Source organism: Heloderma suspectum, chromosome 3 (genome assembly GCF_057233095.1).
Source record: "Heloderma suspectum isolate Gila_16-S chromosome 3, 16-S_ref, whole genome shotgun sequence".
In the NCBI taxonomy this organism is placed as follows: domain Eukaryota; kingdom Metazoa; phylum Chordata; class Lepidosauria; order Squamata; family Helodermatidae; genus Heloderma; species Heloderma suspectum.
In genome coordinates, this window is record NC_139460.1 from 267385035 (window position 1) to 267412582 (window position 27548).

Sequence of the window (27548 nt, forward strand, 5' to 3'; positions counted from 1 at the left end):
ATTATAGAGGGGGATATTCACGAGAATCTTTTTCTGCACATACTGTCCCTGCCTACCCGTCACTGAGCTTTGTGTCCACTGCAAAAGTTTGCAGCACTGACATGTAGAGAAGCACAACACTGCCACTGGAAAGAGATAGAAAAGAGCATCTCCTGGAAAACTAGGACCCTTGTATGATTGAATTATCTGCTGGTGGTACTATATCTTTTGTGTGCAAGACGGCCTGGTGAATGCAGGCCTGCTTTCATGGCTAGACAGCCGATTTCGACTGTCTAGCTGCCGGGCCTTGGAGCGTGGGAAGCGGCGGCTGGATGACACATAGTATGCGTTGTACCAGATTTCTGACTTCCCCGCCCCAGGCCACCCCTGGGAATGCCCCGTTTTTGCCACTCTGAGCTGCTCTTACGAGTACAGAGCATGGGGCTGATCCATGCTGTCTGTGAGGTGGCACGGGGTGGGTGGGGGGGTCAGTTCTCTGGGAACCGACCTATCCTATGGCCATCCAGCCACTGACTAGTGGCCATAGGATTGCGCCCTGAGGCATCTTTGAAGCATGCAAAGTGTACCCATACAAATGGGAACTTAGCGGGCTTATCCACTGGATACATGCCCCCAAATATCAGCATTTGCACAGTAGGCCCACCAATGCAAAATAAAAGTCAATTGGTCTCCAATCCATAAATAAAAGATGGCAGGGGAGTTGCCTTGCTGGGAAGGGACAGCCATAAGGCAACTGGCTTTCTTAAAAAAAAGAAGTATAGATGTGCACTCTAGCCCTGGTGATGGGGCATTCATAACTTTAAAAAACACACACAATACAATAAATGCAAAAATTCATGAAAAACTTTTTCATGAATGGAGGAGGTGGAAGGCTTGTTGCAAGAGGATAAACTTGCCATTTAAAAAAGGAGGGAGTGTAGATAAACAGTCTCACACTAAAGTAGTAGGGTGAGGAAGCATGTCTCAGCCCCGTAAGAATTAAAAGAGAAATTAAAGTTACAAAATGATCTCCGTGAAAGGGAAGGTCATTGCTCATCACCTTTCACAGGAATTATTCCTATAGAAAGTATGAAAGGCCCTCCCTATAGAACAGCCTCCCCCAATCTAGCGGCTTCCAGATGTATAGACTACAACTCCCATCACCCATGCAGGCTGGAGATGTTGAGAGTTGTAATCCAACACATCTGGAGGCTGCCAAGTTGGGCAAGGCTGCTACAGAGGCTCACCCTCTGTAATGTGAACCTTAGTTGTTAGAAGCAGGGTACTACCACAGGCTCCTACCTGCATATGTGGTAGGATTGCCCACTGGTGCAAAAGTTTTGAGTCCAGGTCTTTGCCTTTGCCAGTGAGGTCACACAACAAGATATAGCACTGTCTGAAAAACTGGGGCTACTATCTCTTTATATGGACTCTAATACACAAACAAGACATAAAGAGCTCCTAACTTTTTCCTGGACAGCAGCCAGGTTGGTCATAGCTGCTAACTGGCAACCAGCAAATGAACTTTCTCATAGCATATAGAAACAGAAAATTTGGGACCTTGCACTGAGAAACTCATGAAACATCTTCAGGTACAAAGAGGCCAAGTACAAATTGACACTTTTTGTGGAATAGTGTCCAAATAGTGAGAATACACAACAACCTCCTAAGACACACGGAACTCTATGGGATGATGAGTGATAACTTTATCAGATAATCTTGCTTGTACCGAATAGAGATCCTGAGTGATCAGAAATACTGTAGAGAAATTGACTCACACGCGGTATACTTAAATTTGTTACTGTCCACTGTTACGCTGAATGAATGAATGAATGAATGAGAGAGAGAGAAAGAAAGAAAGAAAGAAGCTCACCTGGAACCCACATTGCAATATTATTTCCACCGGCTAAAACATTTTTTCTCCACTCAGGCATTTTAACTTGTCTATGTTTTAATTTTTAAGGGGTTTATCTGTTGTTGTATTATTGTATTTATGTTGTGATATAATTGAGTGTACCCTTCTCTGAAATTCTCAATAGAATGAAGGGTAGGGTGGTACTAAAAGGTTTTAAATTAATAGAATAAATAAACTATCCAGTCATGTTCTCTGGGGTAGTTGCAACAGATATGTTACCAGGATGGAGAGTCACATTTTCCTAGATACAAAATATGGCACCACCAGTGTTGGGAAAATGCATTATCTCTCAGACAGAAGTAGAACCGCTGGGGATGACCAGCCAGATTGCATACAATACTGGTAATAACGGCATGCTTATCATGCTAAACATTAATGATCTGGAAGGGCTTGGTGGAGATGGCAGCTTTTATCCAGGGGTGAGCAACAGCTGGCCCCCGGCTGCATGCAGGCTCCCAAGCCATTTTTGTGGGCCTCTCTGCACCTGCTGCTGCTGAATTCGCTGCTGTTACGGTGGCAGAAAAAACAGTGTTTTTCCTTGTAAATAAAGCACGTGGGTTGCACATGCCTTGTTTTCAAGCAGAATTTGCTGTTGCAAATTTGGCAGCAATTGCAGTGGTGGTGCGTTCCACCTCCCTGGCTTCTGGAAAGAAATATATACAGACATTGGGATCTTACACAATTTTCATTGTTTTCAGAGGGATTTGCTCAGGAGGAATTCCTGAGAGACGGTGTCAATTTCCACATTAGCAGATATAAGTGCCCCAAGTTTGTGTAACCAACCTAGTTCCTTCATTTTGGATCCCCAATGAGGACTTTGGCTCTAGTTCCAAAGGCAAATTAATAGCAAAATGTAAAAAAGGTTGGGATGGATGAGAAACCCGCCTACGTTCAGCTGAGAAAGAAAAGGCAGAGAAGACAGGTTGATTTACTAAATGCAAACACACACGTCAGGCAGTATTTATTTTCGCCTTGCTATGTGCCTCATCCTGACATTGCTAGAGTTGTCGTCAGAGGTTCAAAAATTGCACAGTTAAAATTTTGAAAAGGGAATTAGGCATGTCTGCATAATATTTGCTTAATTGTGGTCTGTCGCTTGTTAAAAACAACTTTGCAGATTTTGTAATGTTTTATTCCTATAAATTATTAATTATTTTTATACTTATAATAATAGTAATAATTTACTGAGATGGACTAGGGAAATAAGCCTAAGAGCAATGTGTAGAAGCGCGGAGGTGGCCTGATGAAGTACTGGGAGTTATGCTGAGTGATGGCTTCCCAGTCCCTGATCTCTGGGAGCTCTGCCCAGTCTTCAGAAGAACTGACTGAAATGTTTTCAGGCACATGTTTTCAGGTACATTTCTGGAACATGTCACAATCATGCAACATGTTCCAGAAATGTGCTATTCAGACATTCAGCATGAGGGGCCATGTTCTTCTGCGTCTTGTACTGCATTCTTGCAGATTCTTAGAATGGGAGGCTTTAGTTCAGAAATGTGTGACATTTCAACAGTTACATATATTCGGACGCACACACATTTCTGGTGAGGGCTAGTAGAAAAACAAAGTGTGTGAGTACAAGAGCTTTTGATCAGCTTGGTCCAAGCTGTTTCTGACCCCTTGACCAGTGCTCCGCAGCTTATCGGTGTGATGTGGAACAGGACAATGATAGTTTCTTCCTGCTTACTTTGCTGATAACCTCTGTCACTTGCTGTTTGCATCCCCAACTCAACAGACCTTGGCTGTAGAAGGCCTGCTTGGGCATCCAAGAGCTTAGCAGCTGTTAAAGCTAAGGTGGGTGAGGAGTGACCATAGAGTATTTGTCCTTCCCTGTTCCTAGTCTGTTGCAGGGAGAACCTAATAAAAAGAGGGGTTTCAGATTGGAGGTGTGGGGGGGACACACAGTAGTTCCTGCTTAAGATCATAGTTGCATCTGCCTGTTCTTCAGCACTGTAATGGGAGAGAGATGGCTCTCCCTATCAAATGGGATGGCCACGTGTCCTGCTTTACAGGAGACTCTGCTCTATTTGAAGGGTTCTCAGAAGGCACTCCACTGTCCGACGGGCTGCCCAGTCAAAGCCCAGCTTAGCGATAAAGAACCACAGGAAGGGAGAACAGGGGCCTTGAAGCTGCCCATCAGTAGTTAGTATCTGGACAGCAGACTGAGCAGTCATACAGTCTTCCCTGCTATATTGTGACATGTTGTATTTCTATTCAAATCATAGTAATTATTTCTAAATTTGAATCTATACATATAATCAGGAGTAAGGGGTGAGTGACAGACAATTTGGAAAAGGAGAGTCCCCTTCACCCCAATTTAGGAGGGCAGTGTGCTTGCCCTGCTTCTCTCACCTCGGTGTAGGAGGCTGATATAACTGCACTTTCTCTCTTTTGTATATATTGCACATCTGATGGCACCTCTTTGGCCTAAGATGACTTCAGTGCCGTCTGAAGGACCATGGTAACCTAATAAGAGTTTGTTTACAGGAAGTGTCTTCACTTCTGTGCTTCATTCCTTGTACCAAAATTCTCACTCAGACCCCCAGAAGAAACCTTTCAAAGGTTTAAAGACTGGTGTCATGCTATAAAGACAGTAACAGCAGCTGTTCTGCTCCCAGCCACCTGTAGGTGGAACACCCCCCCCCCCCAGACATCTCCAGAACTAAATAAGGCAGCCTTGAGGTATTGTGCATCTCACTGGGCAGTGCCCAGAGTTCCCCACTGAATATGCCTTCCTTGAATTGTGAGGTGTTCTATTCCATCTTAAACACAAGCTTGCCTTTGAGAAGAGGTGTCTGCTTGGAGCACTCTTGAAAAGGAAAACCTCACAGCAGCAATATTCATGTGAGAAAATAAAGTCACAGCCTGTACCCTCCCCTAATGGGGCAGTTGCTAGAATGTGTCCATACAGAAACATCTCATAACAAGCAGGCAGCTGGTGTGATTTCTTAGGCTGGAGACAGGCAACCGTTCTCAAGATACTTGAAAGGGGTTCATAAAAGGCTTCTTCACAAATGAGTGTACTATATGATTATTTCTTTTCTCCCACTGTAGTGTCTGGCCAAATGAAGGTGGCCACTGACACATTGCCAGAAAAGAGGACAAAGGTTACCAATTTGCAAAACATTTGCATATGCAAATGTGTATGTATAGGTGCAAATGTAGACATAATTACTATAATTTAAATAGAAGTACAATACATCTCACCACAGTGGAGAGGACTGACCAGGTGACCTGTGTGCCTGCTCAGTCTGCTGCTCAGGTGCTGTTGGTGGGCAACTTCAAGGCCTCTGCTGCTCTCCCTCCTTATGGTGCTTTATCTTTAAATGAGTCTTGGACCAGACAGCACTTCAAATAGAGGACACCTTCCAATAGAGGACTGCCCTCTGACAGCCCTTCAAGTAGAGGACTGTCCTCTGTAAAGTAGGGCACTTGGCCACCCTAGGACAACTAGGAGTTGCAGGTTTTTGAAACAATGGCTGTGTTTGGACAATTTGTACCTTGGCTTAATAAGCAGAGATGTGAACGAGCCTTGCATGTTGCTGCCTTACTCTGCCCTCCGTCATCACTTAACAAATTGTTTTCCATTACATCCAAACTCTGCAACAAGCCAGGATATGAAGCCATGTTTTAAAATTGGCTTAATATCCTGGCTTGTTCAGAAGCTGTTAACCACAGTTTCCCAGGTTGGACATAATGGGAAACTATAGTTAACGGAAGACTTCCTGGCTCGTATGAAAGGAGGAGCAAAGCAGCTGCGTGCGGGCCCATGAGGCTCATTCATTAAACCAAGATAGGATCATCCAAACATGGCTAATAACAAAAAAGGCAGAATCTGCTTGACTGGGGCGAGAGGACACACCATGAGCAGCGATTCCTCTTTCAGACTGCCTTCAGTCCCCCCAAAAGCTGTCCTCTGTTTTCAGCCTTACAAGACACATTATAGGAGAGGTGCCGAACCTCAGGCCCGCTGGTTAAGCCTGGCCCACCTGGGGGTCAAATCTGACCCACCTGGGGTTCCACCTGGGGCCACACCCCTTCTCCTTGCTCCACCCCTTTCTTCCAACTGTTGATTGTTTGGGGGCTTCCTGGCTTTTGCACAGTTTTTTCCCCATTCGAAAAGGTCGAAACACCTCTCCTAAAGCTGAGTTACTGGCAGCTAGAGCTTTACGCTAAGGTGTGCTGGTATTTTTGGTATTTTGGCCCCAACCCTTTGTTTTTGCTTGTGACACTGCCCACCACTGGAACGCTGTTCCCAAGAGCTTCTCCAACACTAAATTTGGCCCTTGGGCTGAAAGAGGTTCCACACCCCTGCATTAAAGACTTTAGCCCAAATATTTGTGTCAGCTGTCAGGTTTCCTGATCCTCCCAGCACACACGCTCAAGCAATGTGACACTGGATACCCAAATCAGTGAGATTTCTTTATTGCAGGGAATCCCACAGCAGAAGCTTAATGGTTACACTCTTCAGAAATCATATAGATGATAGTCAGTGGCTATAGCCTCTATGTACTTCCAGAACAGTCCAAAGCTAAACACTACCACCACAACTGAGATCCTCATCAATGTTGTTTCCCTGTTGCCAACTCCATGGCTCTGAACACAAGGGAAGGGACTTGGGATTCCTGGCATATCTAACCCTGGCAACCATACATGGGGTTCCAAACCCTGGACAAGGAATGGGAATGATTCTTCGAATGATCCCTCAGGCAATCAAGGGGTAAATTCTTGAAAGGTCTAAACAAAACCACACCCATACAGAGTCAGTCCAACTTTGAATCTTCTGTTGATAACTCCAGGCTACATGGTCAAGGCCAATCAACATCGAGGGAAGGGTAAACCCACACACGCAGGGAGTTCCATGCCACTGCTTTCGCATTGATAACTCCACACTGCATGCATCCAGGCAGAGGACAGTCCAAAAGTCATAGATCAAGCCCAACCTGCCAGCATGCTGAGCTGACGACATCAGGTATATCTACCAACTCTCCCTATAACTCTGCTCATAAATTCACTTGGAGCAGCCTGCATCTGAAGTAATGTACAATATGGGTTTCTTTCCATTAGAGTTTGGGTCTTAACTTTAATCTCTAGAAAGCTAGCCACAAGACCTTGAAAGTCAGGCAAACTGATGTTAGCACTAGCTTTTTATGCACTTTCTGTGAAACATCCAGAAGTTGCCCCTGTCCGATATAGGGTACTGGGCAAGAGGGAGCCAGGGACTTTGAAACTTTCTACATTCAGGGAATGTTTCTCACATTGACTTGTCTGCCAAGGAACCCGTGAGCATCTGCAACAGACGCCTGTTCCATTGCAGAAGGTTCTGGGGCATGGTCTAGTAGGGCAGAGTACCTGACAGGCCTCTTGGACCTCACGTTGCCTTGCATGGACTGAGAACACATTCTAAAACACGAAGCTGAAGACTGCAGGGAGAGATCGGTCACAGCAGGCAAGCTATCTATTCAAGAAGGCTGTCCATCATTACTGAACTTCTCATGGAGGGCATATGAAGCTGCCTACTATTGCGTCAGACCCTCTGCCTGATGGCCCATTGAATACAGCTTTGCTTACTCAAATTGGGCAGGGCCCTCTTTCTTAGCACTGCTACCTGGGACCCTCTACATGCAAAGCAGAAGTTCAACTATTGAGCTATACTCCTTTCCTGAGGAACTCTTGAAAAACTTGCAAGGAGCCCCAGGGTTCCCAGAAACGACGTTTTGAAAAGAACGATTCAAACCCTCTCTGTCTATGCTTATCCCTCATGTCCCATCCTTCCTCAGAGCTGGTATGTAAGTTCCCAAGGTTGCCATTGGACCAAAACTGTGTAGACCATTTGTCAGGCATGCATGTCCATGGATGCTGGAGAGGAAATCCATGGTTAACCAGAATAGACCATAAATAAGAAGTGGGAAGGCATGTCAAGGTAAACAGTGAGTGGAAGTGTAGACTGGGTGGCTCTCCTTGGAGGATGGCTTTATAAGAGGGCCAGGAAACTGGCTGAAGGACAGGTATTTTTGCAAGGGAGGGGGGAGAGGGGAGGGGGGAGGGGGGAGGGGGGGGAGAACAGCATGGGCCAAAAAGCACTCTGGTGCATGGGCTCTTAGTTGCCATTTCAGTCCACAGTGTTTCCATGAGCCTGGTACCTGTTCTTACATTTCCTGGAAGCAGTGTGCATATATGCCAAACCCAAATATAACATTTTCCCATTAATATTAATGGGAAATTAATCCACGTATGAGGATTTTCTGTCTGCTCAACCCTGCTATTGGCAGGGCTGTGTGTGCTAACCAAACTAAATTCAGAAGAAATTATCTGACGTTATGTACGCTTACACTTTAATACTTTTTTTTTTTTTTTTTTAAGATTCCACAATATGGATTTCTGCAAAAATTGGAATTTCCAGTTAAGGGCTGCAGTGGGGAAAGGGAGGATTGCTGAAGAGTAAGAAATAGGGTAGAGGGCAGGGAATGGCATGGGGTGATATGGAGGCCAGTGATAAATGGTAATTTTTTCAAATTTTTGGCCTGGCGCACATGATGCAAGGGTGGTTAACCACCCCCATGCATGCCAGCTCATTTTCCTAATTAACTACTTTCCCTAATTATCCTTTCTGGGCACAGGTTGTCCTGACAGCTGAACCTGCAAGGGTGGCTTGTTGGAGTGGTTAACAAACCACTCAGAACCCAAAGCCTGTTGTACAGTTGTGGGGTGTTAACCACTCCAACAAGCCATCCTTGCTGGATTCTGATGACATGAGAAGCTGCGATGGGGTGTCAATTGGCAATTTAGTGCCTGTGGGTGCCACAACCTATGGTGGGCTGAGATGATTGTGCGAGCCAGGTCTTGTTTGCAAACTTTACAAAGTTACAAAGATAATACAATGTGGGTTTTTAAAAAAAATGTTCAGATCCTCATTATTTGAAAGCATATGATTGCTCCACATTCAAAATTTCATGCTACAGTGCACTAGGAAACCAGTGTGCCACAAATATTATAGAGTTGGAAGGGGCTTGTAGGCCATCTAGTCCACCCCCCTGCCCAATGCAGGACATCCAGTTCTAGAGCATCTCCAACAGATGGCTGTCTAGCCTCTGCTTGAAGACATCCTGCAAAGGGGAGTTCACCCCCCACCCCCGTAGGTAACTGCTTCCATTGTCAAACTGCTTTTACCATCAAGACATTTCTCCTCATGTTCAGCTGAAATTTACCCTCATGTTATTTAAGCCCATTAGAACTAGTTCTGCCCTCAGGGACAGCAGAGACCAAGGCACTGCCTTCTTCTATGTGACAGCCCTTTGGGTCTTTGAAGAGTTCTCTCATGCCCCTCCTTAGCCTTCTCTTCTCCAGGCTAAACTTACCCAGTTCCTTCAACTTTTCCTTATATCTTCCAACCCTCTATACTACTGTGTTCTCTTTTCACTTGGAACAGTGTGTGACTGAATCAAGGCACACTAAGGGTTTCAACCTTAATCCATAGAAAACTGCTAGAAATGTATACAGACTAGAAGTATCACAGACAATAATTCTTTACTTTTAAATTTCTGAGACAGCTTCATATTCCTCCTGTCTATTTTTCATCAAAGTGCCCATTCATACAATTGCTCTGTTACCTATTTCTTCAGTTTGGACTGCACTGTATAGCTGTGGCAAACAGATCATAACAACATAAGAAAAGCCGTGCTGGATCAGACTAAAGGCCCATCTAGTCCAGCATTCTGTTCCTACAGCGGCCAACGAGATGCCCCTGGAAAGCCAACAAGGAGTACAAGAGCACAATAGCTCCCTGCTGGTCATGTTCCCCAGCAACTAGTATTCAGAGGCATACTGCCTTTGATATTATTATAATTTAATAGATTTATACACCGCTTACCATATCTAAAAAATATCTCTAAGCAGTTTACAAAGAAAGGTTAAAATAGATTTAAATGCATCATAATAAATAAAAAAACATTAATATAAAACATTTATAAAAACTTTAAAACCAAATACTCAAAAAACCATAATTAACAGACAAATACTGGAAAGTATCAGAATATATAGCATTGCTCAACCCATATTGGGTCGGTTTGTGGATGCATGCACCAAACTGATGTTTGTGGATGTAACCGAATGACTCAAGATCCCACATCTGGAGGGCCACAGGTTCACCACCCCAACATTAAATCATGACATTAACCCTTGAGTTTCTCATTAGCAATCTTATCTCCAAGGTATGTTTTAGAGAGGATAAGAAAGATTTCACTTTAAAAGGAAACCTGGAGAGTGTTGGATGTCTGCTAAATTTCTAAGAAATTGTTGAACTACAAGAATCCTTGGAGAATTTCCCTGAATGTCTCTTACACAGGTCATTAGGGACAGTCTCCCATTTTTTTCTATGAACTGTAAGCCAGGACTGTTTCATCTGAACTGCAAATGAAATGTGACACCTAGTTCTAACCTGATGTTGTGCCTTGCCTTGATAGCCTGTTCCTGCTGGCCCTGGAATTTCTGTGTAATTATGAAGTGTGAATAAATGGAACTGAGTTTACAGCCAAATTCTAGCAACTTTCTATGCAAAAACTAAAACATCAAAACCTGAAAAATGCACTAGTTACAAATCTTACCATGGTATCAGCTACATTGCTCCAGGATTGCATGCCATGGGCCTGATGTAATGAACTGCTATACAGGGGAAGTGAGTTTCTTTCAGTTACCATTTCTGGTCTTAAAATGCCACCAAGTTACAGCTGGGTTAGAGTAAAGACATAAAGAAGGGTCCAAGCAGAGATGGCCAGGTGGTTGGTAGGTCAAGGACCTATACAGTCTTTTGGACACTTTCCTTGATATGTTGGTTGGATTGGTGATCTGGAGGTCCAGATCCAGACTGTATTCTACTCATCCCTGCCCTAGACAGGGACCATTCTTGATAAATGCTCACTCAGCCTCCTCTTGAAAACTGTGTGAGAGCCTTCCTCAGCCTGGTGCCCTCCAGATGTATTGGACTACAACTCCCATAATTTGCAGCCAGCATGGCTCCTCATTGGGAATGCTGGGACTTGTAGTTCAAACATTTGGAAGGTATCAAGTTGGAGAAGGCTACTGCATGACAAGGAGATAACACATCGTCCTTGGAAAGTTTATTCCATTTCTCAATATTTTGCAACAGGACAGACATCTGTAAACTACCACTTACCATATTCTTCCAGCCTGACACCGATTCCTTAAAGATCATTCTTGGGATGCAGCTTCTCATCAGTTGTGTAGCCACTTCAGGATTTCTTCTGTATACTTAAGAGTATCTCTCTGCTTAGCAAAGCTGCAGCTTATTGCAATCAGTGCATGCGTGTGCACAGACACCCCCCCCCCACGTGCCACATAAATAGTGAATTATATAAGATGTGGCATCAGTTAGGAAGAGAATCATTCTAGAAGGGGCAAATGTCCAAAATGGGGCAAGATGACCAGGATGGCCTTGAATTAAGAATTTCTCTGAGTAGAAACAGGAGCACTAGTGCTAGGCCCTACAGAGGGGGTAGGGAACCTGTGGCCCTCCAGATGTTGTTGGACTGCAACTCCCACCAGGCCTACCCAGCATAGCCAATGGTGAGGGATTACTGGAGTTGCAGTCCAGCATCATCTGGAGTGCCACACATTCCCCATCCTGCCCTGCAGCTATGATCAATTAGTTGGCCAAGCGTGCACATTTCTCTCCAGCATTTAAACACCAAGCCAGAAGTACAGGAAAAGCCTTTTCCTATAACAGAGGTGGACAGACTTCATGTCTACAAGATTTACTTTGCTTTTGACTAGACCCCTGAGGGCCACCAACAGGAGCCAGGTGCAAAATAGTGGCTCAGGCATGGCTAAGAATTAAGGAACAGGGTGCCTTTGAGCACAGGCTTAGTCCAGGGATGTGTGTTCATTACCAGACCGAAGCTCGTATGTCCTTTCACACAAACATCCACTCCTGCTTTCCCCCAAAGCATTATTTTTCAGCCATCTAATTTAGACAAAGGAGAAACCTTTTAAGTTGTTGTAATGGTTAGACTATTGGGAGTCAGAAACCCCTGCTGATCTACTGCAAATCACCCAGAGATCTACCAGTTGATCCCAATCTACCTTCTGCCCACCCCTGCCCTATAAGTTGTAAAGTGACAGAGGAGAACCAAAACCATCCCTTGCTTTATGCAAACAAGGAAGCATGTGCTGGCTACATTTCCATCCCTGCTTATTGTGGAAGGGAGTGTGTGAAAATCTGAGGCCTACAAAGGAAAATAAAAAGATCAGGTCTAGGGTTTTTTTTTGTTGGGAGGGGGTATCTTTGAGAGGAGTAGTTTCATTTCCTCAGTTAAATTTCAGTTTCATTTCCCCAGTTGAGTTTAATTTCTTCAGGTTTGAAATGGTACTTTTGGTTTTGCGGGAGGAGAATATATAAGGAGAGTGAGACAGCCAGTAAGAGCAGAGTCAAGGAGACCAGAGCCTGAAGAGGGAGCTGGAAGAAGCAGCCTGGAGAAGTCTTAGTACAGCTAGGGTAAAGGAACTTGCATTTTGCAACTTTTATTTTCTCTTAATGCCTTTTATATCATTCAGCTCTATTGTGTAAATACCTTTAGTTGTGATTTGCTTGCTTTAATTTACTAGTAAACTGTTGTGGTTAAACCCTGTGTCTAGAGTGTCAGTCACCCCACATCTACAGTCTAAACCCCACGTTACTGGAAAGGGGAAGGAAAAGGAAGGAAGGTGGGACTCTTAAGGAGGCAAGAGATCCTTAAGGAATTGCTCAGGGGTCCAGGTCATAAGGGGAACCCTGACAGAGTGAGGCACCAATGTGAGCAAAACTCAACCAACATGTGGGTCATCTTTAGCAGCTACAGAGCATAACAGAAATGGCTATTTCCATGATGGGTAAACCTTTGCCTGTTGATTTCTTCCTGCCAAGCAACTGTTAAAAGCACAGGGCTGTCCATAGGTAGGGAGCCTACCTTATGCTTGCAGGGATCAAATACAGGGCCCCTGTGCAGACATGCCAGGCCAAGGGAAATCTGTGGCCAGTGCCCCACGTTCTGGGAAAGATAAATATGTCCAGCCACCTTTTTTTTTTCAGCAGGACAATAGAACCCCAGAACCAGATGGCAATTTTTACCAAACAGCATTCTACCCCCTTAACATGACTCCATCCTAGACAAACGCAGCAATACAGAAGAAAGTATCAAAGGTATATGTCTCTCAATACCATCCATCTCTTCCCCAACTTAGGAAAAGCTAAGAAATACATCAGGGATGAAAAGAAGATGTATCTGGCCCTACTGATAGATCTCTGGGTGATTTGCAGTAGATTGGCAGGGATGCCCAATTCCCAATGGCTTAACAATAGCAGCAACAGTGACTCCTCTGCCTGCCTTAAATTATACTGCTGAAATGGAGAAAGCCTGGGGGTGCAGCCAGCCTGGAGTGTGGAAGGGCTATGCACCCTGTTCACTTCTAGTATTCAAAACAAATTCCTACGCTCAGAATTCTTGAACTCTAAGTGTGTGTCTTTTGCACCAGGCTGGCTCCAGTTGATGGATCTCGGCAGTCTAGAAAACCCCCCAAAGTAGATCCTAGAAGCCTGAAATCTGCCTACTCCTGCAACACACAACATAAACCAGGGGTAGGCAACCTTTCTGGGCTGTGGGCACATTTGGCAATTTGAGCAACTGTCCTGGGCACCACTACAAAATGGCAGCCATTAGAGGCATAGCAAAGGACAAGTAACCGGCCCAAACTGTAGTGCAAGGCAGGAGTGGAGTCTGAATCCCAACATACTAAACAACTCCTTTAAACCCACAGTGTTCAGCCCCAACAGAAACCTACTTCGCAGCAATCCCAGCTGCTGGTAAGAAAATGTGTTAATTAAAAAAAAAAGTGAGAGGGTTGGCAGGTGCCAGGAAAGGTGTCTAGGGTGCATTGGTGCCTGTGGACAGCACACTGCCTTCCCGTGAGCTAAACAAATGGATTTATCCTGCCATAAATTCACTGAACACCTTCTCCTTAGTACTACAATGACACTGGAGCAGAAGAACGATATTTACCTGCTATTGAATTTTTCAGGATGTTTTTCCCTCATCATGTGGAATCTGTGTGCAATGGATGCATCCTACAGAGAGAGAGGGGGAGAGAGAGAGAAATTGGGCAGGGGGTGGGGAGAGAGAATCAGATAACAGATGAAGTCTCCCCAAGAGGGAGGACAGCTTTGCCAGAGTTCCAACTCAGACAGATGCCACTAACAAATGTTAAAAGCTGCATTTCTTGCTCTGCCTTAACCCTAAAATTGTACCCCATCTTTTCTAACTGATTTTATAGCTCATTTTGAAGTTACTTTCTGTACGTGCATCCTAAAGTTACCCATGCCAGAGTCAGTCACATCTGATTAATTCAACATTATGAGTCCTTAACATTGCATTCCACCATTTCTTACATGCTTCGCAGTTTTGTGTCTTAAGATGCAGGTCAAGAAAGTGGCTGGCCCTTAGACGGACATTGTCTTTCAGAGGACAAGAATCCATCTTGTCTATGTATGTTATTCACTAAAATCCACCTTGTATTCCTTAGAATATGGGAGGCAATAAATGAAAACAGGATTAAAAAAAACAGCTTAGAAGTCATTGAAAAATGTATCAAAACAGTCCTGTATGGGATGGTTCTTTGGCATGTTGATAAACATGTTATCCACCACAACTGCCATGTGCTTAAATACAGGAATGCTGTGTCTGAACAAACATAAAGCTCAAGTAATTTTTGAAAAGCCACATAACACAGACTGTGTAGTCACAAATAGTAACACAAAGACTTGTCTTGCTGTGTCTGGGTCCAGATAGCCTTAGGAATGTGCTTTACTCCATCCAGGGATTAGCAGGCTGTTCATCACCCACATCTCAGTGATGGGGTGCAGAGGTGTCATTAGGCTGGGACTTTGTGAGCCCATGGCCTGATCTATTTGTAATCCAAAACTTCCTGTCAGTGATATAGCTGCTGGCCCACATTTCTCACAGTCCAAAAATAAAGGAGGAGAAGATGGGAAGCAGCATGTGGCAGCCTAGTTTCACAGAGGTGAAACGGCTTGTCATCATCCTCAATGGTAGTATTTAAAGGCACCTTGTCAGCACTGAGATTCCAATAGCACCACAGCCTGCTTATTCACATCTCTTGCCCTGCTAGTAGCACCCAGCAACTGATTATGCACAATGGATCTATGGATGGAGCGCCACAAATTACACTACAGTCATTTTCCTGAAAAGATCTGCAAAGCATTAAAAAGATTTCAAGTTATTTAATGCAATATTAATCATGGGTTACAGAATTTAAAGGTCAGCACATCAATTACAGCCATTTATAAGGCACACGGCTCATGTCTGTAACACATTTATGGCAGTCATCAATCACTTATAAATGGAACCTTAATATAACATGAGAGCATTTTTAACAAATGTTTCAGTGGGTTTTTTAATCAGCTGTTTCTCCCACCATGTCAGAACATTAAACTACTCAGCTGTTGTGAGGGGCTTCTTAGCAACCCTACAACACAGGTTAAGTGATATCTTTTATTGGACCCACTTCTATCAGTGAAGCCATGAAGTTACACAGAATTCTTAATTGGGCAGAATGGAAAGGTAGTTAAATGTCTGTTATAGAAAGGGTAATGTTGCTGATACTACAGCAATGAAGCATATTCATTAGTCCAGACTCATTTTTGCAAATACAGTTAGCAAGTAACTTGCATCCGCCCATAACTGCAGGCATTGGACCACCATGGTCTGCCTGTGCTTCACATGCATGGGGCAATAAGACAAGAAATGGGTTCAACCTAAATCACAATGTGGCTGTTCGCAGAACTTGACAGCCCACCGTGGGTTACTCAGTGGTCTGTTTTAAGTTGTTTAACCCTCGCATAATCCATGCTTACCAGGTTCACTTGACATGACAACCCCCGAGTGGTGCCCGTGGGTGCTACAACTTGTTGTGAGTTAAATAACCCACAACGACCCATGGTGTGCTGTCCGAACCTGGTCAATGCCAGTTGCTGACAAATCACATGTTCAGAGGGTAATTCCATTTCCAATTGTTGCTAGTCGATATGGGGCATCTCTACACCAGCCTAAAATCCTGCATTTAAAATGGGGCTTTCTGCTTCCGTTTTAAATGCAGGATCACAACGACTCCCCTTTCCCCCCACTTTCTTTTCCCCCACCCCCTTTGCCCTCCTTCCCCCTGTATCTGAGTCTTCCATTATCTTTCATCGATCTCGCTCCTCTTCTTGACGCTTTTACTCTTTTCACGGAGGAAACTGAAGCGGAACACAACGGGGTAATTTGATAGCTCACTATCTGCGATCAATTTAAAAATGGAACAAAGGGCATTTAGTGTAGGAGATGCCCTGGAGGGTCATGGCAGGGTCACGGCATCATGTAAAGAGCCCACAAACTTCCGTGAAGGAGCAATCTCAATCACAGGATAAAAGCTCCATGTGAAAGAGCCCATGGACTAGAAAGATCAGCATGGGACAAAGAGCTACTGCTAAGGCTAAAGCAGGAATGGTATCTTTCAATCCCTGCAACATAAAGGCCAAATTCAGATGAAACACTGCAACTTGTCATGGGTTATTTAACCTATGATGAGACATGGTGCCTGCAGCGCCAGATTGCATATGCAACTCCCACTCTGGGGTTGTTGCATTGTGCGAAGCCGGCAAGCATGGGTTATGTGAGGGTTAAACAAGACCTAAAAGAGATAATGGATGATGTGAGGGTTGTTTAACCTTCGCATAACCCACATACGCTAGGTTCACATGACACAACACAACAACCCCTGAGTGGGAGTTGCATATTCAAAATGGCGGCCACACATGCCCCATAGCCTCACCATGGGTTAAATAACCCACAGAGGGCTGCTGTGTAGTGCAAAGAGCCCCAAAGTCTTTCTCTGATGAGGAACTTCCTGTTGCACTTCCTTTCCACCCGGGTGCGAGCTCAGTACATTGGAAACAAGTCCAGCATTACTGATTCTAATATTTGTTTATTTAATACTCACTAGCATTTGGCAATAGGACTATTGCAGGTTCTCCTAAGAGTGCTTCCAGATGAAGCTTTTATCGTGCCTCATCCACAGACTTTTACCAGGGGGATCTAGATATCTTTGTTTCCCTCTCTTAACCCTTCTGTGTTTTCCCACCACTTCTGTCATATTCTTTACCACAGAAAATCCATTAAGGGAGGAAAAAAGATGGGATGGCTGCACAATGCCTTCTGTCTGGAAGCCCCCTTTCCCTTAAAGCAGAATGCCTACTTTATCGAGGGGGAAAAATGCCATCACTTCCTTGCAATGCCACGATCCCCACAATGACTGTAAGCATACTTACCCTGTACATAAAAACATAGATCTGGTTCTTGCAAAGTGCAGCTGAGGGTAGTCAGCCTGTGTTTTGGGCTGTAGCACTTTATAACGCAGTTGAGAAATTCACAATGGAATGACCCTCCACACACACATACACAGTATGTAAAAGCAAGACGACTAACTAGAATCCTTTCCCCGCATATACACAGCTTTTATATGCAGTGATTTTGCCTTTCTGAATGATGTCTGAAGTGGAACAGTCCAGACCCAGGCTTACCTCCTCAGATGTAGTCTGAGGAAGCCAGATCTTAATGTGATGTCTGCCCCGGAAATCTTATTTGCAAACCTCACCTCCTTCCTAGGGCTCCTCCACACTGAGCTTTTATCCTGCGACCGAGTTTGCTCCTTCACGGAAGATTGTAGGCTCTTGACATGATGCCGTGACCCTGCCTTGACCCTCCAGGGCACCTCCTGCACTAAATGCCCTTTGTTCCGTTTTTAAATCGATCGCAGATAATGAGCTATCAAATTACCCCGTTGTGTTCCGCTTCAGTTTCCTCCGTGAAAAGAGTAAAAGTGGCAAGAAGAGGAGCGAGATCAATGAAAGATAATGGAAGACTCAGATACAGGGAGAAGGAGGGGGGAAGGGGAAGGGGGAAAGGAATCGCATGTGAAGGGAGTCGTCATTTGTGATCCTGCATTTAAAACGGAAGCAGAAAGCCCTGTTTTAAATGCAGGATTTTAGGCTGGTGTAGAGATGCCCCCTATCCACAAGATTCTTCTGGAGCTCAGCTGACCAACTGGCTAAGCCCCATGATGCTCTTGTAGGTTAGCTGCTCCCCACATTCTTGCATCACACTTAGTTGAGTTCTCCATAATGAGATGTGAACTCAAAATCCTGACTTTTATGCACTGAACGATGGCAGAAAGCACAAATTGTTCTAAGAGATAACCTCAGACTTCAGAATAAGTAATGTCTATAATTGCTTTTTTCTCTTCTCACAAAGAGAACTGTCTAAAATAAAAAAATAATAATACTTATTGATGGAGAAGAGAGCCTCCTTATATCACAAGTCTGTAATGAATTTCCATGGGAAGCCATCACAAGTATCGGAATCTTCATCCCAAAAGCAAAGCAGACATTTCAGCCTTATATTTGCAAATATGAGAACCCCCATAAAAAGAAAACTGCTCTTTGCCTTCCCACTGTGAGTTGGATGAAGGTGTTGCTTATGGTGTGTATACATCCCATTGTCATGCCTCTGGGGTACTTCCAGATGAGGCTTTTATCTCACCATTGTTTGTCTCACTCATGGAATTTTATGAGCAGACAACAATGTCTGCCACTTGTAACCCTCCCATATTTTCCTACCGTTTCTTCCATCTTTTTTCTTACTGTGAAAAATCTGTTAAGGAAGAAAAGATAGAACACCTGCCCAATGCCTTCTGACTGTTAGAGCTAGGAGCCCTCCATCTGGAAGCACCTGGTAAATATATTTTGCAAGTATCTGTGATGCTTAAAACCCCCCTGCAAAACCAATTTGACTGAAATGAGCATGTATACCAAGGATAGGCTACCATTTTGGGCTGTGGGCACATGTGGCAATTTGAGAAAATATCCTGTGTACCACCACAAAATGGCTGCCATGGGAGGTGTGGGAAAGGACAAGTAACCATTCCAAAAGACTGAGTACAAGGCAGGGTGGGGTTTGAACCCCAGCACACTAAACAACTCCTTTGAACCCATAGTTTTCAGCCCCAACAGAAACCTATTTCACAGCAATCTCAGCTGCTGGTGAGAAAATGTGTTAATTTTTTTTAAAGTGGGAGGGGTAGGGCACCATGGGAGGCACAAAGAAAGGTGCCTGGGCATGTATTGGTGCCTGCAGGCACCACGCTGCCTACCCCTGATGCACACTATGGGCAAGAACGCTTCTGTTGTACCACCTAAAAAGGTAAAGGTGTCCCCAACCAGTCGTGTCCGACTCTAGGGTGCGGTGCTCATCCCCGTTTCTAAGCCGAAGAGCCAGCGCTGTCCGAAGACACTTCCGTGGTCATGTGGCCGGCATGACTGAACACCGAGGTGCACGGAACGCTGTTACCTTTCCCGCCGAGGCGGTGCCTATTTATCTACTTGCAATTTCTTGCTTTCGAACTGCTAGGTTGGCAGGAGCTGGGACTGAAGACGGGAGCTCACTCCGTCACGCGGCACTCGGGTCTCGAACTGCTGACCTGCCGACCTTCCAGTCTGCAGTTCAGCGTCTTAACCACTAAGCCACCACGGTCCCTCCTACTGCTCTCTAAAAACCACTGTCTGTCTCCAGTCTAATTTTGCTTAACAATGCTATTGCTAGGTGTTCTGATACTACAGTGCATTGGAGGAAATAAGGAGGGAGACCACAGGAATAAGAACTGTGCAGATTGCTTACCACTCCTATGGAGAAATAGTTGTTGATGATGCTGTATGGAACAGGATCCCCGTTTTCCTCTTTGTCATTGGGGATTACCTCAATTTGCCATCGGTCCAGCATTACCTCGGTACTGTGTTCAATGTCCTTCAGAACTTTTATTAAGTTGCCTCCTTCATAACCTTGGGAGTGGGAAAAGGGATGACATATGATGAGGAACAGAATGTCAGCGGTGAAATTTTCCAAGCATTCATTACATTTCATTTATTATTTTTCTATAACGCCCCATAGCTGAAGCTCTCTGGGGGGTTCACAGTTTTTTTTTTAAAATTAAATACATTATATAAAGTATAAAACCACAACGACAACATATATCTAAAACAATTTAAAACAATCAGCCAGAGACAATCAAAGAGACTCCTTCTATGCTGCCAAATGCCTGAGAGAAAAGGCAGTTTTAATGGGGAAATGGTAGCATTACAGTGGATCTGGTAATAAGTTTCTCAGCAGAATGCACAGCCAGAAAAGGAGGGCATGTGGTGGAAATAAACCTGATAAAGATTTGGGCCTAATAACATTGACAGTGAATGGGACATGGTGTTTTGAAGGATAGTTGAGCTTGTTAGTTGTCTGGGACTGCTGGTTGCATGGTGGATGATATGAGATTTTGACAAATATATGCTTTGAAAAGGCATGCTTCACAGTACTGGCAGATCAAGAGCTGTCAGTGATGGAGAGTCTCCAGTGGTGCAGAGCATGGACAATGGCACGCAGCATTAGAGGCAGCTGACAGGTTTCAGTAGCATGTGGGGCAGCTGGCAGGAGCGATCACTGGCAAGTCATGGTGTGAGGTCGTGCTGAATGACCTTACAGTGTTGGGCTGATTTGAGAGACCTACCTCCTCCCCATCGGAGACAGCGAGCAAGGTCGTTGCCTGTCCCCAGGGGCAGGATGGCCACAGGAGGGTGCTTTGCTAAGTTGATCTTATCTGCAAAAAAGAAGCAGCCATTAAAGACCCACAAAGGGACTGCTGGATGTGATTTCTTTCTTTTTTAAAAATTTAATTTTCAAAGTAACAGCAGTAACAAATTTAAGTACACCACATGTGAGTCCATTTCTTTACAGTCTTTCTGATCACCCAGGATCTCTATTTGGTACAAGCAAGATTATCTGATAAGGTTATCACTCATCATCCTAATAGACCATGCCATAGAGTTCTGTGTAACTTAGGAAGTTGCCATGTATTCTTCTCCGTATTAGCCACTTCGATAAATGGATACTATATTCCATAAAAAGTGTCAGTTTGGACTGGGTCTCTTTGTAGATGAAGATGTTTCATGAGTTTCTCTGTTAGTGCAAGGTCCCAATTTTTCTCTTTCCATATGGTAAGAGAAAGTTCATTTGTGGGTTTCTAGTTAGCAGCTATGATCAACCTGGCTGCTGTCCAGGAAAAAGTCAGGAGTTCTTCATGTTTTATTTGTGTACTAGAGTCCATATAAAGAGACAGTAGCTCCAGTTTTGCAGATGGTCTTAACGTTAACCCTTCTTTGACGTCATTTGCCATGGGATTGCTGAGTTTGTAAAAGCATAACAATTTCCCCAAGGTTTGAGGCAGAATTCACTTCAATTGTATTTACTGGGTAATATGGTTAGACAGACCAACCAACCAACCAACCAACCAACCAAGACAGAGTGCAGCAACTAGGGAGAGTGTATTCTGCACACAAAGCAAACTGTTGCATTAATCCCCTGCTGCATTCTTTAATAAAATCCCTCTTCTGACAGTGATATCTGCATTGGGAGGAAGTCTGCCAATGACGTCAAAGGGGAATTTACTTCCAGTGCAAACAGCAGCATCGGAGGAGAGATTTTCTTCAGAACCACAGCAGGGGAAGAAAGGGTTACATTCTCCATCCACTCTTGCTGTGATCCTTGCCCCCCAGCTGATGTTATTATAGCATTAAAAAAAAATCTGCATGTTAAATGCAAAGACACAACTAAGGTCAGGGCTAGTTTGGCCCTTAGACATGTTTGCATGAAAAAGCTTCAGTGGATTCCACCATCCATTAAGTTTATGTACTTGGAAGAGTGACTTGAGTTCTCCCATTCTCTGGTTGGGAGTCGGGAGAAGATGCCATTTCTAAATACCAGAAAGCAGCCTAAAAGGTTGTCCGATTGTGTGTATACATGACATTACAGAGTTTTAGACTTCTTTCTCAGGGTCTCTGGGAGAAGGAGATAGATCTTATGGTGAGTAGCCAGAAGCAAGGAGGGGGTAGCCAAGCTATTTTCCATGGGGTCTGTCCCAATCCTTCTCTGCTGTTCTCAAATGTAAGAACATGGTTCTCTCCCCAGTCTCAATATTTTTCTCTTTCTTTCTGTGTGAAAGAGAGTGAATGAGAAACTTATGCCAAGACAGGCCATAACAGATATATTACGAACGTCCTTGAGAAAGAATACATCAAAGAGCACTGTTGGGGAATGGCTGGACCTCCAGATGTCGCTGGACTGCAGTGCTCATCAGCCCTAGCCAGCACAGCCAATGGTGAGGGATAATGGGACTGGAAGTCCAATAACATTTAGAAGGCCAGATGTCTTCACCCTTGTGTCAGAAGGAGATGCTGGAGATCTCTTTAAAAAATCATCCTGTCCCTCTTCCTGCTTTTCCAACAAACACCAGTCTTGAGTTCCCAGGCTCAACCCCGGAATGTCAGAAGACATTGCTTGCAATGCAATCTATGAAATAACATTCAGAAGAGGAAGGAAGCTGCACTATAGGCCTGCTGCCAAAGGTTTGGCTGGTTGATGCCAATCAATATGTGAAACTCGGCCCATTGTGCTGCCGTCCTCCTCTTCGAGCTCCCTGCCTCAGAGTACCAGGCTACACACTTCCACTTTGTGCACTTCAAAAGCCCGGTGCCTGTCCTATTTCTATGCTGATATTCTCTTCACTGATATTCTTTCAGCTGTCCCCATTTTCTTTTGTCATTGTGGGGGACATCCTTGGCATCCTGCTGCCAAAATAAAGGAACTCCTTATTGTTGAGGGAGGGGTGAGAGAGATTGCGTGGAGTGGGGAGGTCAGAAATTGTCAGTCTGCAATCCTGTGCGTACCAACTTGGGAGTACGCACCACTGAAATCAGTGAGTACCATTGCATAGGCTTGGTCTTCTGAGTTCTTATTCTGTTTGTGTCTTGTTTCGGTAGAATGTAAGCCATTGGTCAGGGCTTGTTTTTTGGTTTCAATTTGCTTAACGCTTAGCTGAGTATTAGACACTAAGGAATAATAATCATAATATTATTATGATGGAAAATATAATATTAGGGTTGCAAATTGTGTGTGTGGCAGAGCACCTGGCCATCAATTTGGAATCCTTGTCAGAGCTTCAAAATTCACACATTTTTGTTCATAATTTTCATACAGGATAGAGCTGTGTGTGGGGTGGGGGGAAGGGAGGAGAAATCCAGCCTTAGCCCCTTTCTCCTTTCCTTTCCCTTAGGCAGCAGTGACCCCAAGCATGTCAGCTGCCCCACACATCTAATGTAATTTAATTTATGCAGCGCCTCTTGATCCTAATTTACCTATGCAGTCCAGGATCCATCCAACAGTCCCATCCCCTCCACAAGCCAGAATTCGAAAGTCTGGGGCATCATGGAAAAAATTTAATCTAAGAAAAAGTGGAAGGCAAAGAAAGGAAAGCAGGTTAGAATGGGTTGCTTATCATAAATAAGAAAGAACCCCACATCTAGATTGCTACTTTTTGAATTCTAGGATAGCACACAAATGCAAAAGTGAAGAAAGGCCCATTAGCCCCACAGTTCTTGGGAGTCCTCAGTAATGCAACTCCTGCTAATTCTCATGTTGGCAACAGAATGATTAAGGATAGAATGAAATCTAGTGAACAAGGAATAGTATGCAGGGCCCATTCCAGAGGAATGCCCATAAAGGAATACATGTCAAATATTTACTGGGAATGCAAAATCCAGTTTGCTGAAAAAAATCGGCATGGAGGAGAACAGATTTCTGCCTGCTTCTGCTCATGGAACTTTCCTGTAAAACTTTGGGTACAGTCCAGCCAAAGTTAGTTGCGCATACATCTCATTGAAGGCAATTAGCTGCAGATCAATTTTGCTGGGTTTTATCGTTTGTATTCTGGTGTAACACCCACATGTCTTCCTCCATGTGTCTATAGAGACCCCAGAGCCCAAAGGTTGATTGCAGTAATACAGACATGGCAAAGATCATAAATTCCAGCACTGGCTACATACATACTTTTAAGAACTGGCAGCAGGCGGAGTTTCTCCGTCTAAAAGGCATGTTAATAAGCCTCTGTAGAGAGGGAGGTGGAAAAGGGAACTGGAAAGAGAAAGCAGGAGGAGGAAAGGAGGATAGCAAAGAGGAAACAAGGAGGAGAATGGACCAAAGGCAGCAGAAAGGGAATAGCAAGGAGGAGGACAAAATGGATGCAGGATGGGCATGGTCTGTGAGTCAAGCAATGAATTTCAATACCCAGGAGTGGGTCCCCCTCGGTCCAGGTTGTAAACTTGTCTGGGGTTGAGTAGATAATGGAATTTCCGATGAACCCTAAAGCGAGTAAGAAAAACAAGAAGTGATGGCCCCTAAAAATGAGAGCCAAGGCAGATGATTACTCGTTCTCAGGGTGAGCGGCTCGCCCTCCCTCTACTTTGCACATGGCAGCTCCATGAGCAGAGCAAACATTGTTTGCCAGGAACAGGAACCATGTATTTGATGGCCACCACCAATCTTCCAGATGTGAAGGAATTTTTCTGACCTCCCCAAGTGCATTTAGTGCAGAGCCATGGTGATTTACTCTATGGAAGTTCCCAGGAACCTATTTGGGTTACTCAGAAAATGGAGGGCCAATGCTGTTTGATTCCCCCCACCCCCAATAGCTGGCTTGGGGGGGTGGTACTTGAGCCAGATTGGGGACATGGCATGGGAAGAGGAGGGTTTTAACCCCTTGTCCCCGGAGCAGTCTTGATCAGAAACCCCCTCACCCCTTACTTCTGCCATTCACAATGGGAGGAAAGCTCCCATAGGCACCAAAGGCAGTTTTCCTCCTATTGCGGATTGCAGGCACCAACACCACTTCCCATTCTAATCAGGACTACACCAGGGACAAAAGGTTAAAGACCTCTGCCTGCACCACAGTCCCGATCCAGCTCAGGCTCTTCTGTGCCAGCGGTCTGGGAAAGAAAATGCAGGACCAAATGACATGGCAAACATCTCAAATATTTTGGCCCCCAGGATGCTTTGGGATAAATGTTACTACATTATAGCACCTATGCCTTCCTCCGTGTCCTAAGCCCCCTCCTACAATGTATGCTTCATAAGTACTTTGAGTTACAGCCATTCTTACCAAGCAAAGGAATGGCACTGACACAGGCACTAGCTAACAGGCATTGGTGACACTCTCACAACCACATGCTACACTTGCATGGGCAGTAATCAACATGCAAGCTGGGGCAAGAACTGCATCTTCCAAGCAACACAGTATTGCACTTTTGAGTCCAGGGAAAATATGGTATCTCTGCTACAAGAGCACTTCCTTGAGGGAAGATGCTTGGGTTACTTACAATGATCAGCAAAGGTGCATTTACGGCACCAAAACCTGTATCTTGGGAAGGTGCGATTATTCTATAGGAATGGGGGAAAACTTACCTTTCTCCTTGCCTCCCTCCACTCTTGGGGTTCACAAACACTAGCAGTGGATGTGTTCCAGGCTTAGGGGTAATCTGCAAAGCAAATTGCAAATCAAACAAGGAACCTCCTTGTACAGAATACAAAACGTCATTCATGCAGAAGGGGGGAGAATGAGTCATGCGGCAACGCGACAGAGGAAGTAAGGCAAGCAACTGGCAAAGTATTGGGTCAGTAGACTCCAGCGCCATGGAGGAAGGCTGGGAACTGCAATCTGTGCACCTATTCTTGTCCACACCTATCCTGCCTATTGTCTTGCAGCATATTGGCTAGAGACTGCGTGCTGGACACTGTATATTAGCTATATCCTTTGACTCAGTAATGCCTGCGCATGTCCTCTTGTACCCTTCCTAATATATGCCTAGAGAACAAACACTTTAAATGACATGGCAGACATTACTGAGACAGTATCAACACAGCAAAACATCTGCAAGCATTGGTTATGTGGCATAACCATCTTTTTAAAAAGGAAAGGGGAGAGGAGTAAGGCAGGGGAAATGGTTGGACAGGGACACAGCCCTCCAGATGTTGTTGACCTACAACTCCCATCATCCCTCATTATTGGCAGTGCTGGCTAGGGCTGATGGGAGTTGCAGTCCAGCAACATCTGGAGGGCCACACATTCCCCACCACTGCTGTAGGAGAATTAATTCTAGTGTTAACCTGTTTACCAGGATGCCCAATTTAATCACCTGAAGCATATCCCAGGACTGGCTTCCTGGAGAGACTAGTAACAATTGCCATCTTCTCTGTATGTCTTTCTCCAGAACTGGCCTGCAATTCAGGTATGAAGATGTCAGGGTTCCCCTTATGACCTGGTCCCCCGAGCAACTCCTTAAGGATCTCTTGCCTCCTTAAAAGTCCCACCTTCCTTCCTTTTCCTTCCCCTTTCCAGTAACGTGGGGTTTAAACTGTAGATGTGGGGTGACTGACACTCTAGACAGAGTTTAACCACAAGAGTTTACTGGTAAATTAAAGGAAGCAAATCACAACTAAAGGTATTTACACAATAGAGCTGAATGATACAAAAGGCATTAAAAGAAACATTGCAAAACACAAGTTCTTTTACCCTAGCTGTCCTTAGACTCCTCTAGGCTGCTCCTTCCTGCTCTGGTCTTCTGACTCTGCTCTCACTGTCTGTCTCGCTCTCTTTATATACCCTTCTCTCTCAAAACCGAAAGTACTGTTTCAACCCTGAAGAAATGAAACTTAACTGGGGAAATGAAATTGAAACTTAACCAGGGGAATGAAACTACTCCTCTCAGGGGTTACCCCATCACAACAGAAAAGTCCAGGCCTTTAAGCCTGACCATTTTCCCCTCTTTGCCTCTGTAGGCCTCAAACCTTCACAGATGAACAAAATGTATTCCCAGTGTGTACACACAATCATGCACATGTGTGAGAAAAGCAGCTGTGGGCCGCCCACCTGCAGCCCATGCCCATCTACAGTGGTGGTGTTGAACCTGAAGGTCAGGTTTGTGTCATCTGGGGTGGTGCTGGATGGTGATTCACTGTCTGATCTTCTTGGGTGGGATTGCCTATCCTTTGGAACAGGGAAAAATGCATCAAGATTTAGAAGTATGGATGAAGGCCAGCAAATAAAAAGGAAATGCTGACAATATAAACAAAAAGAAAAGGATGGATTCTTAACCCTACTGATAAACAACTAATGGCGCAATCCTACGCATGTTTGGACAGAAAAAAATCTTTGTGCTGACCCTGCTGTTTTCTAGCTAGGGCTGAACATTTTTGAAGGTGCTCTCCGTCTTCCACACTGTCCTTGCTACTATTGCTACATCTGTGTTGATCATGTATACTGGACTCTGAATGACCTCGGATAAATACAGAAGGTACAGGAAAGCTGAAAGGCAAGACAAGTGGCTGTATTTTGTAACAATTAAGGGCACAATCCTATAAATGTTTAGACAGAAAAAAGTCCTATAATTCCCAGCATTCTCCAGCCAGGTGGCTGGAGAATGCTGGGAATTGTAGGACTTTTTCTGTCAAAACATGCATAGGATTGCGTCCTAAAAGACCATGAAACACCAGGGGTACTTCCAGATGGAGGGCTTCTAGAGCCATCAGTCAAAAGGCAATGAGCGGCTATTCCGACTTTCTCCTTAATGTTTTTTTTCCCCTGGTAAGAAAAATGCTAGAAGAACTGATGGGAAAACGTG

General features: G+C 44.5%; 1 protein-coding gene across 1 annotated transcript in view; it reads right to left on the reverse strand.

Moving 5' to 3' along the window:
* Positions 1-27548, reverse strand: part of DGKG (diacylglycerol kinase gamma) — a 117958-nt gene that overhangs the window by 34058 nt on the left and 56352 nt on the right. Inside the window, exons 15-21 of the mRNA XM_084842004.1 lie at positions 26798-26914; positions 25333-25406; positions 24160-24234; positions 23232-23317; positions 20549-20638; positions 19672-19832; positions 13945-14009 (exon numbers count right to left, since the gene is read on the reverse strand). Coding sequence (XP_084698130.1) covers positions 13945-14009; positions 19672-19832; positions 20549-20638; positions 23232-23317; positions 24160-24234; positions 25333-25406; positions 26798-26914 — 668 coding nt within the window. The remainder of the gene's footprint in view (positions 1-13944; positions 14010-19671; positions 19833-20548; positions 20639-23231; positions 23318-24159; positions 24235-25332; positions 25407-26797; positions 26915-27548) is intronic.